The 26,527-nt window shown below is 43.0% G+C and overlaps 1 protein-coding gene across 4 annotated transcripts in view; it reads left to right on the top strand.

Moving 5' to 3' along the window:
- ST3GAL1 (ST3 beta-galactoside alpha-2,3-sialyltransferase 1) overlaps positions 1-25,520 on the top strand; it is a 79,985-nt gene extending 54,465 nt beyond the window's left edge. For all 4 annotated transcript variants that reach the window (XM_080580717.1, XM_080580719.1, XM_080580720.1 and 1 more), the window contains exons 3-7: positions 8,488-8,684; positions 11,868-12,047; positions 17,338-17,383; positions 19,882-20,001; positions 21,936-25,520. In XM_080580717.1, coding sequence (XP_080436843.1) covers positions 8,488-8,684; positions 11,868-12,047; positions 17,338-17,383; positions 19,882-20,001; positions 21,936-22,109 — 717 coding nt within the window. In that variant the 3' untranslated portion in view covers positions 22,110-25,520. The remainder of the gene's footprint in view (positions 1-8,487; positions 8,685-11,867; positions 12,048-17,337; positions 17,384-19,881; positions 20,002-21,935) is intronic.
- Positions 25,521-26,527: the final 1,007 nt, after the last annotated feature.

The raw sequence follows: 26,527 nt of genomic DNA, 5'->3' as shown, positions 1-26,527 counted from the left end.
GCGGCCTGGTGTCAGCACGGCGGGTACGGTGCCGGGCTTCTAGCGATGCTGAGCAGATAGCAATGATAGCATTTTCCTGCCAAAAACGTGTGCAGTCCCAGCTGACGAGGCAGGCAGAGGTGGGACAGAGTGGGTGTTCTTGCTGTTGTTTAGCTTGCAGGCACTCATCGCGCACCTTCGATAGCTCCAAGTTGGAAAAATCCCTGGTAGAGGTAGGGATCTGCACATCACGGCATTGCCTTCTCCTCCCTTTTAGAAATAGAATTCGTAACCTGGATTATTGTGCTTCAGGTGGTTAAAAAGGGCTGCCATCTATTGAGGCAGCAAAGAAAACTTCTTGGGAAGTGTGTAATTCACCTGGGGCTCTCCCGACTGTGAGACATGTAAATAATTACCAGGATTAATCAGAAAGTGATTCATTCCTTGTGTACGAGCACGGGCTGCGCTGTGGGCAGTGACGTAAAGCAGGTCTGCAAAGCACACAGGTGGCAGTGGGTCACGGGGAGGCAGCAGCACAAAAAAAGCACGAAAGGGGAGAAGGAGCATCCTGATATTTTGCCTAATTGAAGCCCCTTTTATGCTTTCTTGAAACAAGATGTTGCATTAAATGAATTTGCTGGCCCCGTCTGCCCAGCTGCTGAAGCATAGGTTCTGGCGGCAGCATCCCACTAAAATCGTGGTTTCGTTATGAGGTGCTTTCCCCCTTGTTTCACATAGTTTAAATAGTTTAAATAGTTTCACATGTCTTTCTTTGAACATGCAACTTGGGCTCCTGTGCCACAGCCCTTAACATGGAGTTTGGGGACGTGGGGACACCCCTCCAGCAGGAACTCTTGCTCACACGGTGGGGGCTCAGGTCTCAGAGGAGGCATCAGGTGCTGCAGGAACAGGGCTGGATCTGATATTTATCACTTCACACTCCCTCGGCTGTTGCATTTCCTCATGAAAAAAAGATGCTAGTGAACTCCAATGTCTAAATAAATAATATCCTAATTTTAGGACAATATCCACCTTTTTGCTATTAGCCTCACATATTCCGGCTGTTGCATCCTTTCACCTGGTTTTTGGCTATGACTGCTATTTTCAGTCGCTTGTGGTTATCCTTGCTGCCCCCACATGCCCTTCCTTAGGTCCTCACATTTCTCATCTGGGCTATGCCAGAGCCATGAAGAGGGAAGGTGGCAAGCTCAAGTTCGGCACTCAGATCCCAATTTGATTTTAAACAGGTTTAAGGTTTGAATGCATTCTCTCTTTAAAAAAAAAAAAAAAAAAGTTTTAAAAAAGGAAGAAAAATGGAACTTTCAGTACAGAAGTCTGACTCTCTGGTTCTCCTTCTTGTGGTGAAACTGAAAAAAAAACACAACCACAGATATCTAACATCAGCTCAACCTGAAACAGATTTTTGGAGAGGAGGGTTCTTTCTTTTTCACTAAATGAAAAGTTAGAGACCTTCAGGACAGCCAAAAGTGTTTTGTTTGTTTGTTTGTTTGTTTTTTTGTTTTCCTATATAAAGGCTGCCATTAATTTTCAGGGCTGTCTAACCCTATTTTTAGCGTTTTCATTCATTTTTTAAATTCGGGTCAAGTTCAAAGGGAATACACTACTTCAGAACAGAAAATCAAAGCAACTTTTTCTTAGGTGGGAAAAGTAAATCTTAGAAGATTTCTACAATTCAGCCAGAACACATGGAATATTTTGGTGCCCCCCTAAAACTGCATTGCTTATGGGAAGTTAGCCACTTAATGAAAATACTTGCTCTTGTCTCGATTAGATGGTGAAAGAGCCCTGTCTCCTCTAGCAGATCATTGTGGGTAAACCAAGGCATGACATGGCCTCAGCTCCTTATTGCAACCCATCTGGGTGACCCTTTCTGAGATGGTCAGAGTCATTTGTACAGCTGGTAATTCCCAGGTACATCCCTTTTTGACATTCTTTTTTAGTCTCGTCTTCAAAGTGGTTCAGAGATTTCTGTCAGTCTTAAAACACGGCTCGTGGCCACGTTTTACTGCCGCTTGCTTTGCTAACTCAGTAATTTGTGATTTTTTTTACTACATTTGTACTCAAAAGATGAGGCATGAGGAGATCTGAAAATGCTAATTGTTGTTTAAGCTTCATTTTGGCTTGCGGGGCTGACTCCAGACAGCGTGATGGATTCGTTATGCTGTAACTGAGGTGAGGGTGACTGGGGCTATGTATTATAAGGCTGTGACGTTGGCTTCATGGCAAGACCCACGTAATATGGACCAAATACACGCAGGGCCCTTGCTGGAGAACTTGGTCTACCAAGCTCAGTCTGCTCTCCCTTCTCACTAACCCTCTTGCTGTATTTGTGAATAGGAATTATTCAGCCAAGTGGTCCCTTAACGTCAGGATCCCTCCTCTTCTAGAAAAGCCATGGCTGATTTCAGAGCCTAATGACAGGTATTTGAGATGAAGTGACTTTGGGGACCAAAGGACCGGGTGGTTTTGCTTGCAACTCTTTGCATGCCTGCCTGGCTGATTCATGGTGCCTTTGGAGAATATATGGCCAGCTGGGTGGGAGATGGCCTTTTGGGGGGAATTCTTCCTGGTGCTTCGAACGTCGAAAAAATCTACGTGGTTGTGCCTGTGTTCACAGAAACAAGGGGACTCTTGGCAGGGCTGTTACTGCTTTTTGTTTGCTTAAATCTACACAGCTGATGAACTCTACCTTGATTAATTCAGTCAGGTTACGAACAGAGGCCCAAATTCTCCTCCTAGGTACACCCCTGCAGATGCTCTGTGATTTTTGTGTCTTAAAGTGGAATTGGAAGTGATCTGCAATTAAAACGGCAGATTGTAACTGGCTTGTTGGAAATTATCTCCTTTCTTCCTTCCTTCTGTCTTTCCTTCCATCCGTCCTTCCATCTTTCCTCTTTCTCTCCTCTCTTTCTCTCTTCCGCCTGTGTTTCTCGGTCTGTCCATCTGCCCTCACTCGTCGTGTCCCTCAGGGACTGTGAGAGTCTCAGTGTTTTGGAAGGCGGCACCTCATGTCACGTGCTGCATTTCTTTCTATTTTCTCTCCCACCTCCCTGAGCTGGCTCCCCTTCAAGTTTTCCATTGTTGTTCTATGAAACACATGGCTGTGGACTCTTCCACTGAATTCAGTAACCTGTATATAAGGGGACAGGACAAAAATTATATGCTGTAACATGGCATAGCATTTATTTATAGTTTTCTTGTTTTATTCTGAGTGGTTTTCTGCATTGTTTTTGGTGGTCAGAAAGTACAAAAAATACGAGATGGGAACCTGCTGTTCTCAATCCCAAACAACTCTGTGGAACTTGATGGATTAAAGCTGCGGTAAATAAAATAAAATCAGGCTCAGGGTTCCCTGGCAATCTTATCTGTAGCACATTGTTCATAAACTACCACGTTACAACAATTTTTATCTTGAGTTATAATATTTGAGGGGTTTGATTTTTATTTTTATTTTTATTTTTTGAAGAAAGCTCTTGGGGACGTGTGATTAGCATATCTAAAAGAAAGTGTTAGCTTTTAGGCTTTATGGTTGTAGGAAAAAAAAAAAAAAAGCACAACATAATATATGGTTTAAAGTTTTTCTCACCAGACAGCAAATGAAAGGGCATCCCCAACACATGCACTGGGAAAGTCGTGGAAGCTGCACTTATTTTTAAGACAGTATCAGAGCTACTTGGCACCTGACTCATGCATTTTGAATGCTCTTTGTAGAAAATTTCCCCAAGTACTTTGATCATAGGGAATCTTCTTTAAAACTGGGACGCTATCTGTGATACTTTAAATGCAAAACCAAGGGCTCAGCACCCCAAAGGCAGCGTGTTTCCTGCAGAAGGCAGTGCCAAATTCAGTCCCAGTGCCTGCTACATGCCCAGTCCCACCTGGTGTCATTCTGCTTGACTTCAAGCAAGTGTGTTTTATTTACATAATACATGCACATTACATTTGTATTTGAAAATGCATGTTTTCTGACAGACACAAATCATTACACAAAGCCAACCCAAACACTTAAAAGCCCCTGTATTCTCCCCCTAAATGTCTTCGATGTATAGTAATTGCAGGACATTAAGTGTAACAATAATAATGTCATATTTTCCAGACCAAGGAGATGTTTGTAAAATTGATGGTCGCCTTTTAACCTCTCCTTCGGTCTGCAAAATGGAGATTACCTGCATTTGCCCCACCAGGATCATGCTAGGATTAATCTTTGTGCAATGTTTTATAGCTGGGAAGCGCTTCCTGAGTGTTAATGCCTCCAAACTGCTGCAGCAAGGCAATTAGTAGCTGTGCAAAAGAGGTTCTCATGGGGTTTTATTCTCTCTTTATCTTTTAAAAACAGTTAAAAAATGGAGAAGCCATGACAAAACAGTATTGCTACACCAGCTTCCCCAGGCTGCCTGGCCATGTGCTTGCAGAAGGGCAGACCCACACCTACACCTGCCCACCACGCAGGTTGTGTCTCAGTCCACGCTCGACACGTTTCCATCTGCACCCAGGCTGCACTAATGATTATGGGTTAAGCAGGATATTTTCTACATGCTGATATATTGGGATCTTGAAGGTGTATCTAATACAGTGCCAAACTTGGCTGTGGATTAAGGATGTACAGGCACCAGGAGAGCTTTCCTTCCAGGCTCTCTTGACTTTAGCTTCCTCCTCGCTGCTCCAAGCAATTAGCTCTGAGCAGCCTTGGCTGAATTCACATCCTCCCCTTGCATCCCCTTAGCTGAGTTTTGGGTATTGCTTCTTGGCAATCACTGGTGGTGTGATGGTACCGGAGAGCCTTGGGAAACCTTCTGAGAAGTTTATAAAAGCAACAAATCCCAAGGTTTGTGGTCATCCTTAAAGGAGGCGTGCACAGTGTGGTGTGAGAAAGAGCAACAAGCTTTTCCTCGGAAAGCTGTTCATGGATTAAAGAAGGAACTGTGTAAACTTTAAGCTTTTATATATATATATATATATATATATATATAAGAAAATGTAAAACCAGCTGGAAAACCTCTGGATGTGAAGTGGGGAGTTTTAAAGCTAAGAGTGCATCTTCCCTGTTAAAATAATTAGGAAACTTCTCAATCTGGACTCTGGACTCAGTATTTTATTTTTAACAATGTAGGGTGAAAAGCTGCCTCTCAGGTGCCAGACAAATATTTTTGGAGGGCTAGAGCTGAAGTGTTAAGTGGTATTTTATGTGGACACAAGGCAGGTTAAGATGCCTTTCGGACTTGGACAAGAGCTTAAACTGCACCATTACACATGGCTGTTGATCGCAAAGACTTCTGAGAAATACAGTCACTTCACCCAGGACACAGGGGTCAGGTATTTAGGTGTATTTAAGCCCGCTTCCAGTAGCTGTATCCATATGCCTACCCCTGGCACACATCTACAGCACTTGGAGGGAGAATGGCATCCCAGCAGGGCCAGGTGGCACCAAACAGGCACTGTGCTGCCTTCTGCACCGCCATGGCTTGATGTGGCTTTTTCTTGCGTGACATGGACAGACTTTCACTCTGCACTGCTGTTCATTTATGGGAAATGCCGGACTGTTGGGAGCTTGTTATAAAAAAAAAATACTCAAGAGAAAAAAAAGTGGACAAAAATTTGGTGTGGGAAAGTGAACTATAATTGGCTTGTAATTATAATGCTATTAAAATGGACTTCTTCAAGAAGTCAAGTAAACATTGTGCAATAAGGAACTGGCTGCACGTTACGTCTGAAGTTTATAAAGAGATCTGTCTTGGAGTTAAACATCTTTATTGCCTGTTCTGCTCCATACTGCTGAAAAGTCAAAGACTTATCAGTTCTGATTGAAGATTAGGCTTGAAGAATATAGTCCAATCAGATAATCACTGCGGAAATGAAAACAGCACTTTTAATAAGTTAGAGACTGGTGTCTTACTGTATGGATGTTCAGCACAAAATCCTCATCCTATTTAAGGCCTTTGATGAAATCTCTGATGTCAGTACTAATCTCTGTTGGAGAAATTCTGTACAATTGAGGGGCTGGTGTTGGTGACCATGTTTTAACTTGGTTGCAATACAGTTACTCTAAATTGACAGCAGCATATCAGAAAGAAAAGTCAGATCCCCGATCTGGGCAAATGGAGGTGCCTATCCATGATAATGCTCCACATCGTTTTCATGCATCAAACAAAAGTAAATACTCCAGTTCCTTTCCTTTACTGATGCTATCATTCTGGCTGAAAAGGCAATTTACCTTAAAAAGAGAGCTCAAATGCTCAGGATTTTCTGAAAATGATCTTCTTCATCTGAATTTTGTCAGGTAAAATCAGTTCAAGAATACTTTTTTTTTTCTTTTTTTTCCCTGAGTAACTATGTTCTTAAAAGTGTTTTGAAGCATGTTTGATGGTTTTCTCTTTCATTTCTTAAAGACAGTTAAAGTCAGATCAACTTTTACACAGAGAGAGAGTATGCACATGGTGTGTGCACATTTGTATACACAAATAACTCAAAACAAGCTCCTTCTGAAAAAGCTGGAGTTTTCTGCATTACACACCTGATGCTGCTCTCTGTGATATCTATGAAACACCTCTGTTTATTTTGAAGGCTGCAGGATTAGGCTACTGTTAAGTGTTTTTCTTATATTCAGAGTAATTTTGAAAATAGGTTAGACTGGATTCATACAGAACACACAAGTGTAGATACGTGAGCATGTGTTTGTAGCATCACACATGTAAATTTAGGAGAAAATAATCCTTTGCAATTAAACAATTGAGCCATCCACCGAATACTCCGAATATGTCGTAATAATGACAGTGCTTGTCTGGGCATCCTCATTACCTTTTTTATTTATGTACAACCATTGATTGCTTGACTTGGCTTTTCTTCTGGGCTGCCCTCAGAGTAAGTTAAAGGAATGGCACGAAGTAAGGGGGTGAGCTGTGCTTGTTATTAATGTATCTGGAAGAAGGCAGTGACTATTTTGGTGATGCCATGACTGGTGTCACTTCTCAGAGCTGCCCAATGGACTCAGAGCTGTGGTAACGCAAGCCCTTTATCTTGTCTCTGCCAGTGCTCAGCTTCAGCTACATCAGAGGAAAAACAAGCCGAGATAATAACAGCTGCTTAATAACTTCAGCCCAGGAAGAGTTTTTTGCTGACTACTTTTAACAGAAGACCACCTTATGCAGTCTATACATGAGTGTATAGGTTAGGAAGGGTTAGCAGGAAGGTTAAGTTCTTGCAGGTAACATTTCTTTGGGTTCTTTGTTCTCAGCCCTTGACCCCAGTGTTGTCCTGTAGCTCTGAGCTCCACGGACCTGTTGTTCCGTTCCGTGCAAATAAGGTTTCTTGACATTGGTCTGCAAAGATAACAGAACTTAGCTGACCAAACAAAATGTACAGGTCTGTATATATTTGTGAGATAGGATGGGAAATTAAACAATTCCTGGTGCAGGTGAGAGAAATACATCAGAAACTAAAGCCAAATTACCCCAGGCTGTTGCTGGCAGTCGTGGGAAAAAGCATTTTTCCTCCCTCCATCCCTGTCACTCTTTGCCCTGGGCTTACAGAGCAAGTGCAGAGCCTTTCGGGAGATGCTCTCTTTGGAGCCATTCTCCTTTTGGGAACTTTTCCTTCTCTTTGCAAGCAAGCAGCACCATGAGTGTGGGCAATGCTTCATGTGAGCCTGCCAGCACCCCCAACATTTTTAGTTGCCCTCAGAGAGCAGATTCCCAGAAAGGGAGTGTCTCACCATCACCTGCCCTGCACCTTGCCCGCACCTTCACCATCCAGCCTTTGTTTCCACCATGCACCACAGAGCTGCTACAAAAGAGTTTCCCTCCATGGCAACGGGCACAATGACCAAGGTCCGGGGTGGTTTTCTTCATCCTGGAGAATTTTTTTAGATGGTTTTACATCTCCAGCTGTCAAAGCTAACTTAACTTTACCAGTTTCCTATTGCACTAGTGGCTGGTTCCTTCACAGTCCGGAACAGCAGAAGTGAGATCTCGCACTCCCACTTGTGTCAAATGCCAAAATTTGTGGGAAGGGTGTCCATGGCTACCCCAACTGGCTCAGCCCTATTTCTGTGCTCCATCAGGTTCCCTTAGAATGTTTTGTCCTTCTTAGGGGGGTTAAAAGAAATCTTATACGTGTCTTAACAGAAGATATCTGGCCCAAGGTGGGACAAAGCTTTTAGACACCAGAAGGACATTTATTCTGCTAGGGTCAACCTTGAGGAGAATGTATGATCTGTTCTGCTGTGGCTAGGTAGAGACTGAGGAGGTGAGGCAAACAGAGGAGAAGGAAGAGAAAAGGAAAACCAGGTTAAAAAAGTTAATGGGACAGGACTTTCCATATTTTTAATTCATACTTTCGCTCCCAGTCTGAAGCCATGTAACATAAACCCCAGGAGACAATGTTTGCAGGAACACGAGCAAGAGCAGTCTTTGAGAAGACATTTGAAGCTATGTCTTGCTCACAGAAAAGCTAGCTATATTGGTAACCTGGAGTGATTTTTCTCCCCAACAGAAACTGCAAGGAGAGAAATCTCCAAAGAATATTAATGACACTCTCAAGGAACTGTTTGGGATCATTCCTGCAGATGGGGACCCACTGCAGGAGCGAGGTACTTTAACGTGCAGACGATGTGCCGTTGTGGGCAACTCTGGGAACCTTCGGCAGTCTCAGTATGGCCAAGAGATTGACTCCCATGACTTTGTGCTCAGGTAAGTGGGCACCACCTCAGCTCCAGGTGTCTCTGCTGTTTGAGATTTACTGGTGTTTTTCAGGATAAATTAGCAAGCAACGTTTCAGGGGCTCTCTAGTGAAATCTGCGTCTTAGGTCCAATCTAAGCTATATTTTATGCCCCTGAATGCATTGGAGATATGGCCTCATGTTTTAGCCTGGAAGAAAAATATGACCTCTCTTGGGTTTAAGTAGGTGTTGATACTGTAGCTTACTCTGCACTGTTCAGAATTGCTTGTGATTAAAAAAAAAAAAAAAATGGAAAAGCTATAATTTTGGATAAACATTATCTCTGCAGCTAGTGCTCACAAGTGATCTTCTGCACACAAAGCTGACTGCGTCAGATTTGACCTTCTTGCACTGGTTCACTCTTAAGCAATGGTAAGGTGGGAAGGCCAAAGTCAGTTGACAAGCAGGGAGGAGACAACTGGATGGCTAGAGCTACTTGTTAGCCAATACTTGGCTATTATTTTCCCACTGAAATAGAACGGGACACTAGGTAGGCAGAGATGACTGCCCAGAGGGCAACCAAGGTATCTGCGTCAACTAAGTTGACCTTGCCAAGCTGTCAGAGGAACTTGTAAACCACAGTGGTCCAACACATTCTCCCTCTTTACACTGCAGTTGCCAGTGCAGAACAATTTGGGGAGCAATGCAGGCAGGTCAGAGGGTCTGGAATGCAAGGACTACTACTGAAAATATGTGAGATTATGCTCTTAGAAACAACATAATCTTTAGCAGGAAGTTGTGTGCTGAAACTGAAAGTGAATCAACAGAAGATTAGCGTTGTTTGAGTTGTTAGACCACCTTAGGCCACTTGGGTTTTGATGCGGTTTGGGTACCTAAATGTGCATAATGAATCATTTCAGGAGTAGCTTGCTTCAGTTGAATGCCTTGCCCTCAGCAATAAGTACCTCCCCAAAAGCAGTCAGCCAACCAAATCTTCAGATACATGAAGGGAAGCAAAGAATCATTAATCCTGCAGGTTTTAAGTGTGGGGCAGCAGAGATGCATCTGTATTTAACTCTGCATCCCTTGCTATGGAGAATGCCCTGTTCCTGCATGGACTTTCTCATCTTGCCTGGCCTACATTTTCAGGTGCAGGCAGGAAAGCCTGACAAGGGGGGATTTTTCTGAATAGTAACTAAGGAGTTACTATTCAAATTCAGGTATGTGTTTCTGCTCTGAGTGTTCACCCTTCCCATAGCTGTGCATCCCCTGCAAGGGAGAAACTCTCTGTGATTTGGAACTTAACCTGCCAGTCTCTGATTTCCAGTTTATCAGTCTCAAGCCAGATATGAATAGATGTCCCAAGGTTTTAGGATTTATCATGGAAATTTGTGCAGAGAAGGTAACCCGTCCGTGTGCTAATCCAACAAACAAAATCTCTGGTGACCCAATAATTCACTTGCAGGTGCTTTGGCAATACAGCCAAGCATGGGAAAGAGCCAGCGAGTGTGAGGAGATACCTTTCCTTCCAAACACCATGTTCCAGGCCACTTTTATTTGTTTAACTGTCTGTTTTCATGACAAAGGGAAATCCCACTCCTTCCTGCTGAGACTGTGTATGATCACTGCCTTCTGCCGTGCCGCATGGCCAGCCCTTGCTGCAGATGGTGGGGAAGGGACACAGACCCCAGGGCAGGCTGTGTACCGTAACCAAGATGCCACCCTTGGCTTTGACTTGACAGAAAGCAAGCCCTGGATCTTATATTTCAGGCTGAGTAATCTCAAGATAAAAATGTAGGAATTTCCATGCTTTGTAGAGCATCTCTACACCATGCAGTGAGGATCCCTGAAGCTGGCAGGGAAGAGACCAACTCGATAACAAGTCCACAAAGGCCAGCAAGATGTTCTACCTATGCTAATAGCTCCCTTTCGAGGGAGTTAGAAGAAACTTAACTAATTCACCTGGGGTAGCACTGCAATAACACAGCCTGGCATTAACTTGTTGAATTGACTTTACCTCCCTGTTAGCTGTGACCACAGCAGTCTGTTGTCCAGCAGTGGATGATGCTGATCATCATCTCATCAGCTACATCCCTTCCTTGCCCTCCTTGTGCTTCTACCAGGAGCTGAGCTAATGTCTCTGCAGGAGACTCCAGGAGACTCCCATGAGCTTCAGAAAAACCCTGTTTTTCTCAGAGCCACCTTGAGTGTTTCTCCTGGTGTTGCACCATGGAGACATGCAAGGTCAGTCACACGTTGGGGTTCTCTAATCTGCATTATGCTGCACCACGAAACCATGTCAATCTCTGCCAGTAGTGAGCTAATGCATCAGGATGGGAAGTGCTCATGTGTCCCCCAGAGTTGCTTTCAGGAGCAAACACAAGCACAGGGGTGTTTCTGCAGTCCCGAGTTCAGAAACCCCCCTCTGTTCCCTATTGCCTTATAGATCCAACATAAAGTAGCCCTGTTTGCTCAGCTTGCTTTGAATGAGCCCTGGTGGGCCCTGGGCTGGTCTCCATACTGGGTCTAAAGCACGTATTGTCAGGCTTTGAAGCTGATTTTCGAGTGCTCCTTATTACCAAAATGGATGTGTCAAAGATGGGGGGTACTACAAAGCAAAGTCTGAGGAAATAAAGTGTCAGCAGAAAATCCTACATTTGTCACTGTGGATTTTGTGCTTTCTTCTGGAAAAAAAAAAAAAAAAGAAAAACATAAGGAATATTTTCTGCTTCTCGTCACACATAACGTGGTTTGTTACCTGCACCCTAGGCATTCACTTGTACAGATGGGGGGAATGAAGCTGCAAGAAGTCAAGTTGATGGACTTCAGGGCAATATTTTTCTCACCTACTGGAGGCCGCAGCATTAGGGTGAGAGGAGATGTGTCCTGATGGGCTCCCTGCTGTATTAACTAGCTTTCTGCTGACTGTAAGGAGAACTCAGGGACGTGCTCAGGCAGACACTTGCTTTGCAGACATACCCAATTGCACACTAAAGCCTAGCTTTTTTTTACTTTTAATTTACCCACTATGGGTGATGGTCATTTCAGCCCACTTGAGGACCGCTGCACCCTGATGAGCCTGCATACAGCATGCAGCCTTGGGAAAATATTTCTGCCACCTCAAACAAGCGATGTGAGGAAAAATCACACGTTTGTACCTACCTAATTCCTGTCCCACTTTCTCACTCTCTTGCTTCTTATTTTTGGGCTGCAGAATGAACCGTGCACCTACCGTTGGCTACGAGTCAGATGTCGGGAGCAAGACCACTCACCACTTTGTTTACCCTGAGAGCTACAAAGAGCTGGCAGAAAACGTGAGCATGATCCTGATCCCCTTCAAAACCCTGGACCTGCGCTGGATTGTCACCGCGCTCACCACAGGCACTATCAACTTGTGAGTAAGAGCAGCCTCAAGTGGATGGGCTGAAAGGGTGGGAGCCCCCCACCTCATATTGCTGTTGGAGAGGAAAGCCCACTCTGGGCAAATCCCCACTGATGAAGTCTAGAGGAGCTTTACAACCCCTCTAAGAGCAGGGGTTAGTCCTGAACACTTCATTTCTAGGAAAAGTGTAGTGTTGTGGTGCAGTCTTTGAGGTGAAGATCCTTGGCCCCACACAGCGATCTCAGAGGAATGAATGGGACAGCTTTTGCTTCTGGAGACAGCCAGTTTGAGCATCAGCTTCCTGAGCTTTGGGGTTCTGTACTTCATTTTGGGTTTCTGTTCATCCATCCCCTCTCTGGTCCCTTGGGAGTAAAGTGGGTGTAGCCAGCATGCCCATACCCAGAGGTACCCAGCAGAAAGCCACCTGCAGAATCAGGCATAGGGCGGGTTATTCATTCAGCGTGTTCTTAGACATCCAGATTATCCCACCTGTGATACTTTGGTGGCCAAACGGTCCTCCAATACACATTATCCCGCTTGCAGAAGAGGACAAAGAGACAGAGAGGGATGCTCAGTTTGCTCATGAGCAGAAGCATGGCACTAAGACATTCATCCAGAGCTTCCTCCCATGGGCAGGTCGATCAGGAGCTTGGTGCATCTTTTGCGGTCAAAAGACACCTACTTTTCCCCAGTCTTCCCACGAAGGCCCTGAACACTCAAGACTTGAAGCATTTATTTGAACAGAGCTATGCCCATCTATCAGAGAGCTAGCTCCATGCCAGAGCATTATTTTACTCACAGGACACGGGGAACAAAAGGGAGGCATTACTCTGAGACTCGTTCTCGGGCTGGAGAGCCCCCTCAGAGCCTTTCAGTTCCTCCTCTCCAGCTCGGCCTCTCGCCCCTTCCCTCCGGCCTGCTTCGGAGAGCAAAGCCGCGGTTCGAGCTGTCTGCCTGGTGTGATTTTAATTTCCTGGTGGGAAATGATCTCCGGTCCAGGTGCTCTGGCACAAACCCATATCAGAGTTCAGACGTACAGGGGGGGACAGTGCTTGAGGGATGTGTTAGGATCAGATCTGGGGCTAATTGCGGGGCTGAGGGGGCCTTCAGGATAGGTTGCGGCAGAGAGAGATGGAAAATGAAGGCTTGACTGTACTTATCGGCTGTCACCCAAACCATCTGGATCTTTTCCAGTGTTTTCAATAGAGGAGAAACAATCCTGCCTCCACCCTTCCTGGGGAAAGCAACATTTCCTCCTGTGTGTGACTCAGGGCCGTAGGGCCCAGAGCAGAGGGAGCGCTGGAAATGGCTCCTCCCGGCCTGCCTTTGCCCACCACAGCAGGCTCTGTTAGTGTGCTGGACTTCAGCGCCCCAGTGTGATCACAGACACCCCCAGGATGGGCCTTCAGGGAAAACAAACAAACAAACAATTGTTCCAAGTGAGGAAGAGGCAAAACTCCCCTGTTCGGTCCAAGGACCTGCAATGAGGAATGGTGGTGAAATGGGAGGGAGTATTTGAGGTCGGTGTGGCTTGGCCCCATAGATGGAGGGCAGAGAGTGACACTGAGTGTCCTCCGCTGGCTTTTTCCTTCTCCTTTTCCCATTCAGACCCTGATCCCTGCATTTGCCTCTGAAAACCCAGCTAAAAACCATGAATTTCTGCTAAACCTCACCACAACAGAAGGGCAATGTCTCTGCCGTGCCAGTATGAAGGTGTCTCAGGACTGCGGCACATGGTGACTGACAGCTGTGCAGAGGAGGCACCCTTCTTTCCTTTGTCACCTGTGTGCCCTAGCCTTAAATTAGCACGTTTTGCCTGGCAATAATGTGCCACACTGGTATTTATTCTCTATTCTTTATGAGTACTTTCAGAATGAAATGCTGTTCTGCTTAATATATGTTTTGGCTGCACCTGAATTTGAAATACGAACAAAGCATATGTTTCTTCTGGACGCCTCCTAGCAGATTCTCTTTCCCCCTATAAGATGGCTTTTCCTAATTCAGAGGATGAAATGTATGACATTTGTACTGTGTATGAGGTTATCTGCTGGCTGTAAAGCCACAACCGCATGGGATTGCTACACATAGACAGAGCAGAGCAGATTATGTTATTCCAGAGAAAAGTATTTCAAGACATTTCAACTTTTTTTCCCAATTTCAGAGTCTCAGAAGATGAAAACCTTGCAAAAATATGTCCCTATTGACTGAGGATTAGACCTCCTTTTACAAAAAGCTTTTTGATGGGACAGCAAATGGAGTTTTAATTCTTCTTTTTTAAATTTTTCTTCTTTGCAAATTGATTTTAGATTCTCTTCACTTCTTAACATTCTCTTAATTTGTAACATTTTTTTTTCATCAGCACTTAATATGTCCAATCATAAGTTGTCACAAAAAAAATAAATCCATCCTCTGAACACACTCATAACTCAGAAAAATCAGCCCACTTGGAAAATCAGCTAAAAAATATCACTGACCTTTTTTGCAAAGCTTAGGGTTTCTTTTTTCTTTCATAAGCTTTATTGATAAAAAAGGTTGAGAAGCTCTGCCCTTAAGCCTGGATCCAAGTGCTATTGGAATTGAGGGAAGGCCCCCAGCTGCCAGCAGCAGCCTTTCAGTGAAGCCCCTTGCTGCATCTTTGTAAAATCCATGTCTGTGCCAGGAAGCCTGCACAGGGCCAGTTGCTGCCACCATCACCCACCCATGTTTCCATCATTGTCACTGCTCTGTGCCCAAACTGCAAAGCCATTCACTGTGCTTCAGAGGTCACAGCAAGTGGGTTGCAGTGGTAAAGCTGAGTGAGCCTTAGTCTGGCTGGAAGATGTAACTGGTTGCCTACAAGGCGGTCACAGGAATAATTAGAAATCGCACATGAACGGAAAAATATCTTTGCCTAATAAGTTGCAGGATACAGATTTATAATTAGATTGTATACATGGGCTTGGTAAGCATCTGGTATAAATCAGTGTGTATTTACCACATGGAAAAAATACCACTGTTTTAAGATTTTGGGGGAAATTGCATAATTAATAAGCTGGAACATTCTGGGGTAATAAAACAAGACAATCATAAACACACTAATCATAACAATGCATTAAACATAATTTTAGACTAATGGTAGAAACCTATGAGGACCCATTAAACACAATGTCAGATACAGTGTATAAGGAAACTACTGACTGTACATTGGTGAAAGGGAGAAAGGATCAAATAAAAATAAAACCCATTTAAAACTTATTTTAGAAGAGAAGAAATATTCACCACCTTACACTCACTTGCATGGCCATCAGGTCTCGTGAAGAGGCTGCATAGTGTCAGCAGAGGTCGGGTTAACCACAACCTAAGTGCACTCATATAGAAAGAAAAGCATTCCTATTCATTAGATTTCTATACAATGTTTGATTTTCTGTATTCTATTCAAATGAAATAATAATTTCCTAAGACTCAAAATCTGTGATTTTTCTTATTTACCTCACAGCAGTATTAATTCATGTAATTTTTCTTCACTGTCCGAAAGAAAAGCCAAACAGCAGATATCCTTAATATTAGATATAATTGATAGCTGAATGACTCTCTCAGACTTCTCCCACTTGATTGATGGATGTCCCATTTCAGAGTGGGTCTGTAAGTCTGATCCAGTCTCTAAGAGGTAATGACCTTCTGCCTGCTCGGCAGCCCAAATTTTACATGACCTTAACAGCAAAGGTCTGCATTTGGCTTTAAGTAACATGCCAGTACGCAATGTAGTTGTATGTAATTCTGCAGCTAAGTTACAGCAGGACTTAAGTATTGCTTCTGAAAAAAATAAAATAAAAATCCCATGATTGACATGACTAATTTACCGTCTGACAAGAGTTACAGTAGTCTCATGGCTGGATTAGAGCTGTCTACAAATACTGTCATGAATGCTTCTTTTGCACCTGGCTATATGTCTGTGAAATATGCCCTCCTTATTTCCTCTATATCACCTTTCTAGAAAAAAAAAATAATTACTATTTGCTTATATAATAATGAGGAGATTTTGCCAGCAAGAAAGCCCTTTCTGTCTTCTTAACCTAAAAAAAGGACATGTGATCACCAAATCTACTTCTACTGACTTTGCTAACCAAAGTCAGGCATGGGAAGCTGAAGGCAAGCATGAGATTTGCTGAGGGCAGACTGAGAAGTCTGCATGGATGTCCCTTTCTCCATTAACACTGCCAAACCTGACATGTCCCATTTCACATCTGCGGGGACTGGGACTCTCATCACCTTTCCCACCACAACCAGCCCAGGGCAGGCAGTGCAGGTGAAGTACCTAAGGAAATGAGGACATTGCTGGGTCACCATTGGTTTGGGAAGACCTGGGCTAATGTTTCAAAGTGCTGATGATCGATGGTTCAAAGAGGCATAAAACCTCACCAACAGGATCCTTGTCATTACCAAAAATCACACATTAAAAATCACACATTCAGATCAGACTAATGGAAGGGCTACAACCTGCCCAAATATTATGCAGGGTATATTTTGAGATAAACTCCAGTTACAAGACCAGTTCACCAGAATTTTCCTACTTGAAACAGCCTCAAGGAGAATTTTTTACAGCACTCATGATGGGCTGCGTGGTGTCAGCATGCGCTGTTCATGGGACACAAGGAACTAAAGACTTTTTTATTTCAAGGCATGACTCATGATTTCAACCCAGTCATAAGGTATGACCTGGAAGTTTTATGCTAGGAAATGCTGGCAGCCTTCCTCATCCCTCTGGGCAGGCAGGGAATAGCTTACTGGCGAGGGGCTGTGTACTGGGATGCCCGAGTTGCACATAACCACAGAAACGAGGAACGCTGCTACCACCTATTCTGAAAAATCATGTGGTAATTATAAGTATTAGGAGAGGAAAAGTCTCCCCCTGGTGGGAAAAGGTTTTTCTGCCATGAAGTTAAATGAAAGCCGTTGCGGTCATCAACATGCAAAAGCTGCAACAGTGATGGTCCAAGAATTGGAAGTTGTGGGCTTCATGGCTGTACAGTATATATTCAACTAAATCCTTGATGTTCTACTGTCAATAAGTACCTTGAAAATTAAAAGATGTGATATCTTCCTATAAACTCTGCTTCAGTGAGAGCTCAGTTTTTTCATGCTGCATTACTTACTTGCAGCCTCGTTTTCCAACTACTTAATGTATTTATTACTTTCAAATCATTTGAATTTATTACTATACCTGAAGAATATTCTTTCTTTCTTTGAGAATACATAAAAATATTAATATGTTGGGCTTTTACTAATCTTGGTCATTTTGTTGTTTTTTTTTTTTTTTTAACAGCACGTATGTTCCAGTTCCACGGAAAATCAAAGTCAAAAAAGAAAAGGTGAGCAATGCTGGTCTGTTAATTTGTTTTGCTGATTAATTTGTTCTGCTGATGCAGTGTGGTTCTTTTGCCTCTGTGGGAGACTGCAAGAATCCAAGGAATTCCTTGACATCATAAAAACTGCACTCAAAATGCACACCCTTTACAAGGCTAAAGGTTGAGCTCCTATGTGCCGTTCAGGGCATTGGTCATTCACTAAATAATTGAGGTCGGGAAGAAACTGTTCTTGTGACTTTGTCATTGCGTAACCGCAGTTTTGAAGGTTGCATTGCTTCCTCTGGTACTGCTCAGGGAGATTTAAGGCGCTCCACTGGTGAGTGGTGCTCACTCTCCACAGCAGTTGTTCTGCTCCCTCCCATTGCAGTCTTTTAGCTGTAAGGACACTCTGAGCTGTGGAAAACCTTTGCTGCTTTTTAAAAATGATTTGACTATTTGATCACGAAGGATGCTTCTTATTCCTGGGTAAGTTCCTTGCAATAAGGAACTAAGTGAACTCTGAACAAATAAAGTCATGTGTTTTCCAGTCAGTGAAGAACTCATGATGATAGTATCAGTGGCTCTTGGGGAAGGACCACAGGCCACAGCTGTAATAAATGTCTGTATATGAGTAAGCAAGCCTGGAGACTGGGTTCAGGCCACGTCCAGGCTGTTTTTGTCCCAGGTGCATTAATACTCCTCCAGACAATGTTCAAGCAAAATTTGGAGGACTGCAGAAACAAGGGAACATTACGTGTTTTTCACAGGGACAGAACTGAGTAATGTGGATGTAATCTCTGCCATGCCACTTGCCTCAAGGCTAAAGAAATCCTTTTGACCCATTTTACTTCACAGCATGGGTGTACAGAGGGCAATCAGTCAGTGAACATCACTTTCCTGAGAAAGCCAAAGAAAGATGGACAAACCCGGTGCCCACCCTACAGCAGTCAGAAGAGGCTCTAGCTCATGCAGCATCCAGACTCATTTCCAGAGTATGCTGTGGTTTAATAGGCATATCCTACTGCTGGAGACAGAGCAGGATGGCCATTCCCATGTTGGACATCTAGCCACCATGCAAAGTCTTTTGTTGTTATAGCTGCATGTTATAACATAACCAAGGCAGGCTGTGTAGGGAGAGGTTAAAGATGTTTCATCTTCCACGGACCTTCCAGCAAAACGAAGGTCTCATTCTCTCAGTTTTTGAAAAGGGTTATTTTCAGAGGAGCTCAGGCTCCTAGTATCTCAAGGGCTGGTACAGTATGATGTCAGTCCAAGAGCATTAAAATCACAGATTGAAGCACATTCTTCATTCAGCAGGCCAGGTTTCGCCAAAGGCTTCAGCTGAGACCTTAAACCAGTAGCAGTTTATATCCCTGTGTTTCAATCGTGGGCCTCTGTGGGGTACTAAATAATCACTCAGCTCATCCCTACCTGTGGTGATGGACACATTAACCTCTGCAGAACCCTTGTGAGATATGCTATGGCAGGTTGTTAAACCGATGTCACAACTGCATAGCACCAGCCTGGGGTATGGCTGGAGGTATGCAACGGCTTCCCAAGCAGGGAGACAAGAATCTTGTATTTCCTCCCGCACAGTGCAATGCAAAACACCCCGTGAGAAGCGATTACACACAGATAAAATATCAGCAATTAACCTCTGACTCTGTAAAAGAAAAATCCCTGCAGCTAACCAGATAGCACTGAAACGCTGTCACTCTAATTACGAACACAGCATGGAGGGAAAAGCGTCTCTGCCTGATTCAGAAAAGACGGTTGAAACCAAGTGCTCCCACCAGTCCTTGGATTCACTGTTCAGTCATGTCTGATCTTAAGTGCAGTTTCCATTAGAAGTCCCCATAGTTTCCCCAGGAGATAACCAAACGTGATGTACGTCTTGCTTAAAAATAAATAAATCAAATCAAAAAATAACAAAAAAATAGCATTTTGAGAAATAGGAGAAATGTAGCTGACACACCCTGATAGGGTTCCTGATAGTTTATACCTGACCTCCGGGTTTTCTGAGACCGGGAAATCTAGAGAGGCCAGGACATGGTTGGCATACTGTGCAGAAGATTCAGTTCCTTGTACATTTCCCCCCTAAATCCAGCATGACATTGTACATTTCCCTTGCTCAGGCCTCAGACTCCCCAAAGCTCACCTATGCTACCAGCAGGGCACTAAAGGGAGGGCTGGATGCCTAATTTCCTTCTCGCTTGCACAATCTCATACCCATTGTTTTCAGGATGAATCACTTAGATTTATGGTAGCATGATCAGGTGGGGTGTTGAGTCTGAGGAAGTTGTGCGTAATTGCACATAGTAAATATTATTAAATGTATTTTAACTACAGGACTGTACAGTTCCTTTTCACTTGACCTCAGGGAATACCTAATATGCCTTTCTTCTCCACTGCCCTCCCACAGTGTCTGTTAGGGGTGAAATGCTGCAGTTTTTGTGTTTTTTTTTTTTTTTTTTTTTCCTAGGGTGTTTTACTAATGAATCCATCTCTCCAATTTTTCCTAGATCCTGGTTTACAATCCATCTTTTATCAAATATGTCTATGAAAACTGGCTCCAGAATCATGGGAGATACCCTTCCACAGGCCTTCTTTCTGTAATATTTGCACTCCACGTATGTGACGAGGTAAAGTCTGGCTATGTTTGGATATATGGGTATCAAATGAGGATGCTGGGACACTGATGCACACTGAGGTGCCGGGAACATGCCCTGGCCACTCAGCCTTTATTTGCTATCTTCTCTCCCATTCATTTCTTCAGACAGATGCAGAGTCCTCAGTAACATTCAGATATGCTCAAGTGACAGCGACCAATTTTTTTAATGTCTGTGAGTAGTAGGGCTTAAGATGTGTTTCAGAGAAATTTAATTAAACATAAAGAATGGAATTCCATTTGGAATTAAAAGACATCTAAATATGGACTGTATCTATGTCTGCATTAGTTGTCTCTGTGCCCATCTCATCAGAGGAAGCCCAGAGTATATTCTCTCTGACTAGGCTCCTAGAGGCATTCGCATTGCCCTGGGCATGCCCTCTACCTCCAGCTGTCACTCCAGGAGAGTGAGAGTCCTGTGTGACATCTGCTCACCTTCAGCAGATGTCTTGACTACCCAAGGACATCTCAAATGGCTCTTACGTTTGGGCAACTACATTGAGGTCTTACCTATGTGGTCAGTGGAGTCCAGAGGCTAATTTCAACCACTTGGCAAGGCATTTGGGGAGCAGCACTGCTCACTGAGCTCAAGGACTGTGCAGTCTGGATCTCCACTGACTGTAGTGGATGCTCAAGCACCTCCATTTGGATATCTAAATCTTAAACATAATCCCACCTGAAGAACTTTGTCTACCAGCTCTTGAAATAGTCAGTTTGGAGAATACAAATGATTTATTTTCAAATCCTTCTCTGTTCCCAAGCTTGTGGGTTTATACAGTAGGTTATGGTAAATGCCTCTGTTGCAGGAGTTACTTGAAGAAATTCCCTCGCTAGGGTTATGTGCGGTGCACCTAGGAGATCAGAGACTTAGCTAGTTAGAGTAAGGCCATTTCAGCTCTACAAAATACCTCAAGCATGGGCTTGTTAGGATGGGGGAGAAAAATCACAATGCTGGCAAAATTCCTGGTCTGGACACAGCTCTGCTGTTAAAAGAGAGCTTTTGTCTCCCTGGCCTGTGTTGCTTGGAGAGGATGATGCAAGTATGCCAACAGAAATACTCCTGATGACACTGGCAGAAACTGTACCGTAGTCAAGGCAGATAGGATGGGGAGCTTGGGTGGAGCCTGGTTTCTGTCGAGCAGGCAAGGAGCAAGCCTTAGACATCATCAGAAATAATTTAAAGACAGCTCGTAATTGGGTGGGTCCAGGAGTTGCGTAGGTTAGGGTGTTTGTTCTGTGATCCATTCATCCCATCAAAGCCAGCCCTATAGCCACACCCAGTTTAAATAAATGTCAACCACGAAGTTTTGAATTTATTACCAGAGGAGACAGGCATAGCCATTGGTAAATGAGCAGCTGGGAGTGGAGAGGCTGTAGGAGTACACACACACGAAAAACACGATTCCCGTCTGCCTCTGATCTCATGGAAGTAACTGCACGTGCCATAAAATGAAGTATCTAAATAGGGCTTGACGCAGGTCATTATTTGGAAGTCTAGGAACAAAACCAAAGATTTTTCTACTCTTTGTGGCCTTAATCTGATAAAGAGGAGATTCCCAACCTAGGTCACTGACCTCCTGAGGTCAAACATCATGCTTAGGGAACAGGAATGTGTTTTCCATATTACTAAACAAAAAGTCATGGATAGGAATTTCCTCTTCTGTCTGGGTGCAGGTGTGGTAGTGGTCTCAGCATAGCTTAGGGTGTGTTGTTCCTTCATCGTGATGTTCCTTGGGCCATTATTCTGTGATTGTATCATGTCAGGCAGTAGAATAATTTCTTACAGCACTGAGGTCCTCAAGTGGTACTGCCTATAGATATACTGACAACCAAGAGAAAATTTTCTGCGTTTTAGATGAAGACCAATTCCTTTCCAGACCATAACAGTAGTTCTCTCTTACTTCCTAGGTGAATGTGTATGGTTTTGGAGCAGACAGCAAAGGACACTGGCATCACTACTGGGAAAACAACGCTTTAGCTGGGGCTTTCCGGCAGACAGGTGTCCATGATGGGGATTTTGAGTTCAATATAACTTTGACTCTTGCCTCCATTGAAAAAATAAAATTTTTCAAGGGCAGATGACCCTGGCCACAGGGACAAGTAGGGGCTGCAATTTCCAACATGCAGCAGAACAAAGCTCAGTGAAGATGATCTGGATGCCAGCTGCGTTTGAAAGTGTGAATCTGTGGTGGATTCGGAGCGTCTCGCTGCTGCAATGCTGACTGCAGGGAGCTCGGCCAAGGACCAGCTTCCACGCTGCACTTGATTTCCTGTCTACAGATAGCTGGGAACTACCAATCAGTTGTGGGAATAGATGACATGCTGAATCACTGCTTAGGCTCTACGACTTGGTTCCTGAATTACTGATGAAAGACCTGCCTGTTGCAATTAGGAGAAACTTGGGCACAGGGACTGCTGTTTGTGTGCCCATTCCTTCCTTGAGTAAAGCAGGAAATCCTTGAAGAACAGTGTAAATGTCTTCTGGGATTTGACACCCACTAGGGTAGCTCTGAACATCACAGTAAGGATTACCTCAAAGAAATTAATTCACTTCTGCTGTTAATCTTCTTTTTGAACCATCTCTTTGGTTTCCTCTGTTACTTCTGGTTTCATGCCCTATTAAGCAAAAATGCTATGAAGTTGCCTGGAGTAGTAACTATTTCTACCATTGCCTCATTCTGCATTGATGGTATCCAGAAAATATGGATCAAATCACCTGTGATCATGTATTGTTTGTTATTGCTTCCTACACAGCCATAATAAGAGAAAAAAAACAAAACTGAAAATTCCAGAAAAAAAAAAAGAAAAAGAAAAAAAAAGAAAAAGAAAAAAAAAAAGAAAAAAAGGCCTTTTTAGCCACTTCTTGTCTTGTTTGGTTATATATAGCTTTTTATTTTTTATTTTTTGGTCAAAATTACTCCAGAATGCTTTTTCTTATTTAATCAGTTTAAGGTTGGAAAGTGGACTATTTTTTCTTTCAGTCGTTTACATGTGCCTTTTATAGTTGTGCAACAGATGTGATTTTTTTTAAAGGTGACAAACCCTAAACTATTTTATTTTTATTTTTTTTATAAGGGGGGAGAGGGGGATTAACCAAAGTGTAGCCTCCATATGGTATACTTTTATAGTCAAAACTAAGAATAACAGCTCCTATATTGTATTTGAGCAAACACAAACAAGGCTAATTTTTGAAGGTAGCTTTTACCTTTTTTTTTTTATGGGATAATATCCAAATGTTCCAAGGAAACTTTTCCTCTTATTTTTTTACAGATTTAGAAAGCGTTATCTCTTTACCGTGTCTCTATCTGAAATGGAAGAAATATCATGGGTTGAAATATAAGATAGTGATGCAATAGTGATGAATCTTTTGCACAGTAGCAGCATCTATGAAGACACAATCTACGCAAGCTTATCCTACAGTGTAAGCCTTTAAGCTGTGCACAGCTCTGGAAGAATGAGTATATTATTGTCAGTACTTCAGGGCAGTGAGAGGAGGGAAGTGACAGTGGAGATTTTACATCCACAGATTTTGCTGGAATCCATATATTTAATCCTCGAGGGAGAGAAATTATGAAATGAAGAACAAAGTTCAGGTAGTGAAGAGTGTGAAACAGTGTTTTTTACTTCCCAATATTGTGAAAATAGGATTCATGGATTATTGACCAATTTTCAGCTCTGGTGAAGCCAGAGTTCTTGCCACAGACTTCAAGGGACTTTAGATCAGGCCTGGGAAAAAAGTGGCATATATCATTTTTAACAGATTATGGTGATTGGGGTTTGTGGTAATTTACAAACCATCATCTAAATGACCCGTCTTTCATGCACCAGTTGGGACGTCATGTCCAAGCCGATGGGTATTTTGATGTGAGCTCAGTGAAAGCCTAGCCCTTCAACCAGTAGTATGCTTCAGTCCAAGATTTGTCCCGTTGTCCAGTTGTTAATAGTGAGCTCCCCTCCAAGACAGCAATTCGTGGCAGAATGATGCAATCAGCTGGAATATACCTGTTTGACTAAATGGACTGCTTTACCCACACGAATATTATTGGACTCAGAGCATAAAAAGAGCCAAGGATGCCAAATGTCTGTGTGAGGAACTGAACTCTCTTTCATGTACACATGTAATCCTTCGGTTTAGCAATATGGAAAGAGTGGCATTTTCAAATCTTCATGATGAAACCAGTTCATGTCAAGAAGCCCTTTCCCAGCACAGTGGCCATCAGAACTACCCACCTGCATGCCACAGGTGGAGCAAATTCAACGGGCTTACTGTCTTCTAAAAGCCCTTTGTAACAAAAAAAAAAAAAAAAAAAAAGTAACATTTCTACCTGAACCATGTTTGTTTGTTTCTTATAAGCATTCCCACTGTTTAAATTGTTGTTACTCAATATGTTTCTAGCAAGATGTCATGCTAATATGACTCAAGGAAAGCAACTTTAAGAGGAAAAAATTTCCAGGGAAGAATCCAACAGTATCTTCACCCTGTGACTGGATTTTGGAGATACTTTTTTGCATCATGAGCTTCAAATATTTTAATTTCTTTTCTTATAGATGGATGCCAGTAACAGGAACATTTCATTGCTATTTCAGTCATTTTTAGAAAGATGTAGAAGAACACTCATGGCGTTTTGATACCCATTTCCTGTTGATTTTTTGTTACAGGTGGCAGCTTGCGATCAAGGAAAATGTTATAAAAATCAATTATCTTCTAGAGTGTGTTGTTTTGAAAGTTTCCTGTTGCTGTCCAAATTAAATTTCCAGTTTTTCCCTGGATATTCTGCCTCTGACAGCACATGCAAAACATCTTGGCTCATACTATTCTGGACGGATTTAGTGTCTTCATCGTGGGACAAGCTGCAATTTCCATTTTTCTTGCCAACAGCAAGTAGTAACTGTGTAACCCTGATGTCCATTTTTTCAGAGCAGGAGGACAGCAGAGGGTGGACCTTTCTAGCTGTAGGATGAGGGGTAGTCTGCACCATCACATTTCCAAGGAACTTTTCCTAGAGTCCTTTAGGTGACTGACTGCTGATGATTCAAATGCCTTCAGAATAAGGAGGTACCAACAGATGATGCTGGAGGAAGAATTCACTCCCACTGCCAGTGTTGAAGACTGTCTGCCTTCCTGCTATAAACTTTGTTGTTCTATTTTGCTTGAAAGAGCAACAAAGGAAAACATTTAGCAACATGTCAAAGCTTCAAACTTTTGAACTGTGTTTGCCACCCCTGAAAAGTCTCTGGAGCACTCCTTGAGTGTCTGTTGTGTTTTTAACCAAAGCCAAATTTCTTGAGCACTTTTTTTCTCCCATGAACAGATTTTCTTCCTATTTTTCTTTGACTACATGATTGATTATGATAATCACTTTTTGTTGTTTTGGTTTGGTTTGTTTTCTGTGATGGTGGGGAGTCTCACTCAATCATTCTTTGACATTTTATTTATTTAATTTTTCAGTATGATATGAATCAAAATAAATTTTTTATTGTAATCAAATCAAAGGTGTTTTTCTCTGTCCACACATCATTCTTCTTCCCACAGTATTTCTATTAGCTCCTAGAACCTCCTGTGACACATAACATTGCAAAGAAGCATTGTCCCACCTTCACTCTCATGACACACTTTCCCCTTCCACCCCCCATAATGAAGGAAACCACCACAATCATTTTTACAAATCATTCTTCACTCCCAGAGTAAAGTTAAAATAGCAAAACTTCAAATAACTTGAAGTGAAGAGCCCCAAGTTCTTCTGCAGATTTAGAAATTCCATTTCCAATCCTAAATCCCATGCAATGGCTTCCTAACCTGCAAGAAGATGCATTTGGGTGTCTAACTCTGATTTGTGGGTAAAGCTCACTTCTCAACCTTCTTTGGGTATCTTTGGATCTTTTTTTTCTAGCTGATCCCAGTCCTACTGCTACTTCCAAGAACTCTCTCATTAGCCACCTGGTCCATCCTCTCCAACTAATACTTTCTTTCATTACTGTTATTCAAACTTCATTGTTATTGGGTGCTTTGAAACAAGAAATGTAATAGTAAAGCTATCCCGGTAGGAGGAGATATGATGAAAGACTCGTTACAACTGGGTTGTGGGAATGTTGATGTGAACTTTTGTGAGAAAAAAGAAGGTACTCCTCCTCTTCTTCCTCTCTTTAAGGAAAGACATTTTCCTTGTCATGTTTTGAGCCATGCATGCTCTGACAGGAGGGCTCTAGGAGTGCCCGCCAGAGGGATCACATCCCTTAGATGACAACAGCAGAGGAACACATGCTTCAGACAGACAGAAAGCTTGTGGTCACAGGCCTCATGCTGCTCAGCTTGTGGCAGGTCTAGACCTCTCTGGAGAAAACTAAAATTTGTATGACTGGTCTGCTAATGGATCTACGATGTACTTAGGTTATATACTAGGCAAAATAAGATAGATTCGGAAATCAGCAACATACGAGGTGACTTGACTCACCTGTCCTCCAGGACTGACAGGCCTGTATTCATGGATGGCCTAGACTGC

Source organism: Anser brachyrhynchus (genome assembly GCF_964034855.1).
Source record: "Anser brachyrhynchus genome assembly, chromosome: 2".
NCBI classification, from domain to species: domain Eukaryota; kingdom Metazoa; phylum Chordata; class Aves; order Anseriformes; family Anatidae; genus Anser; species Anser brachyrhynchus.
The sequence above is the reverse complement of the archived record's forward strand: the minus strand, read 5'-3'. Positions and strand labels throughout refer to the sequence as shown.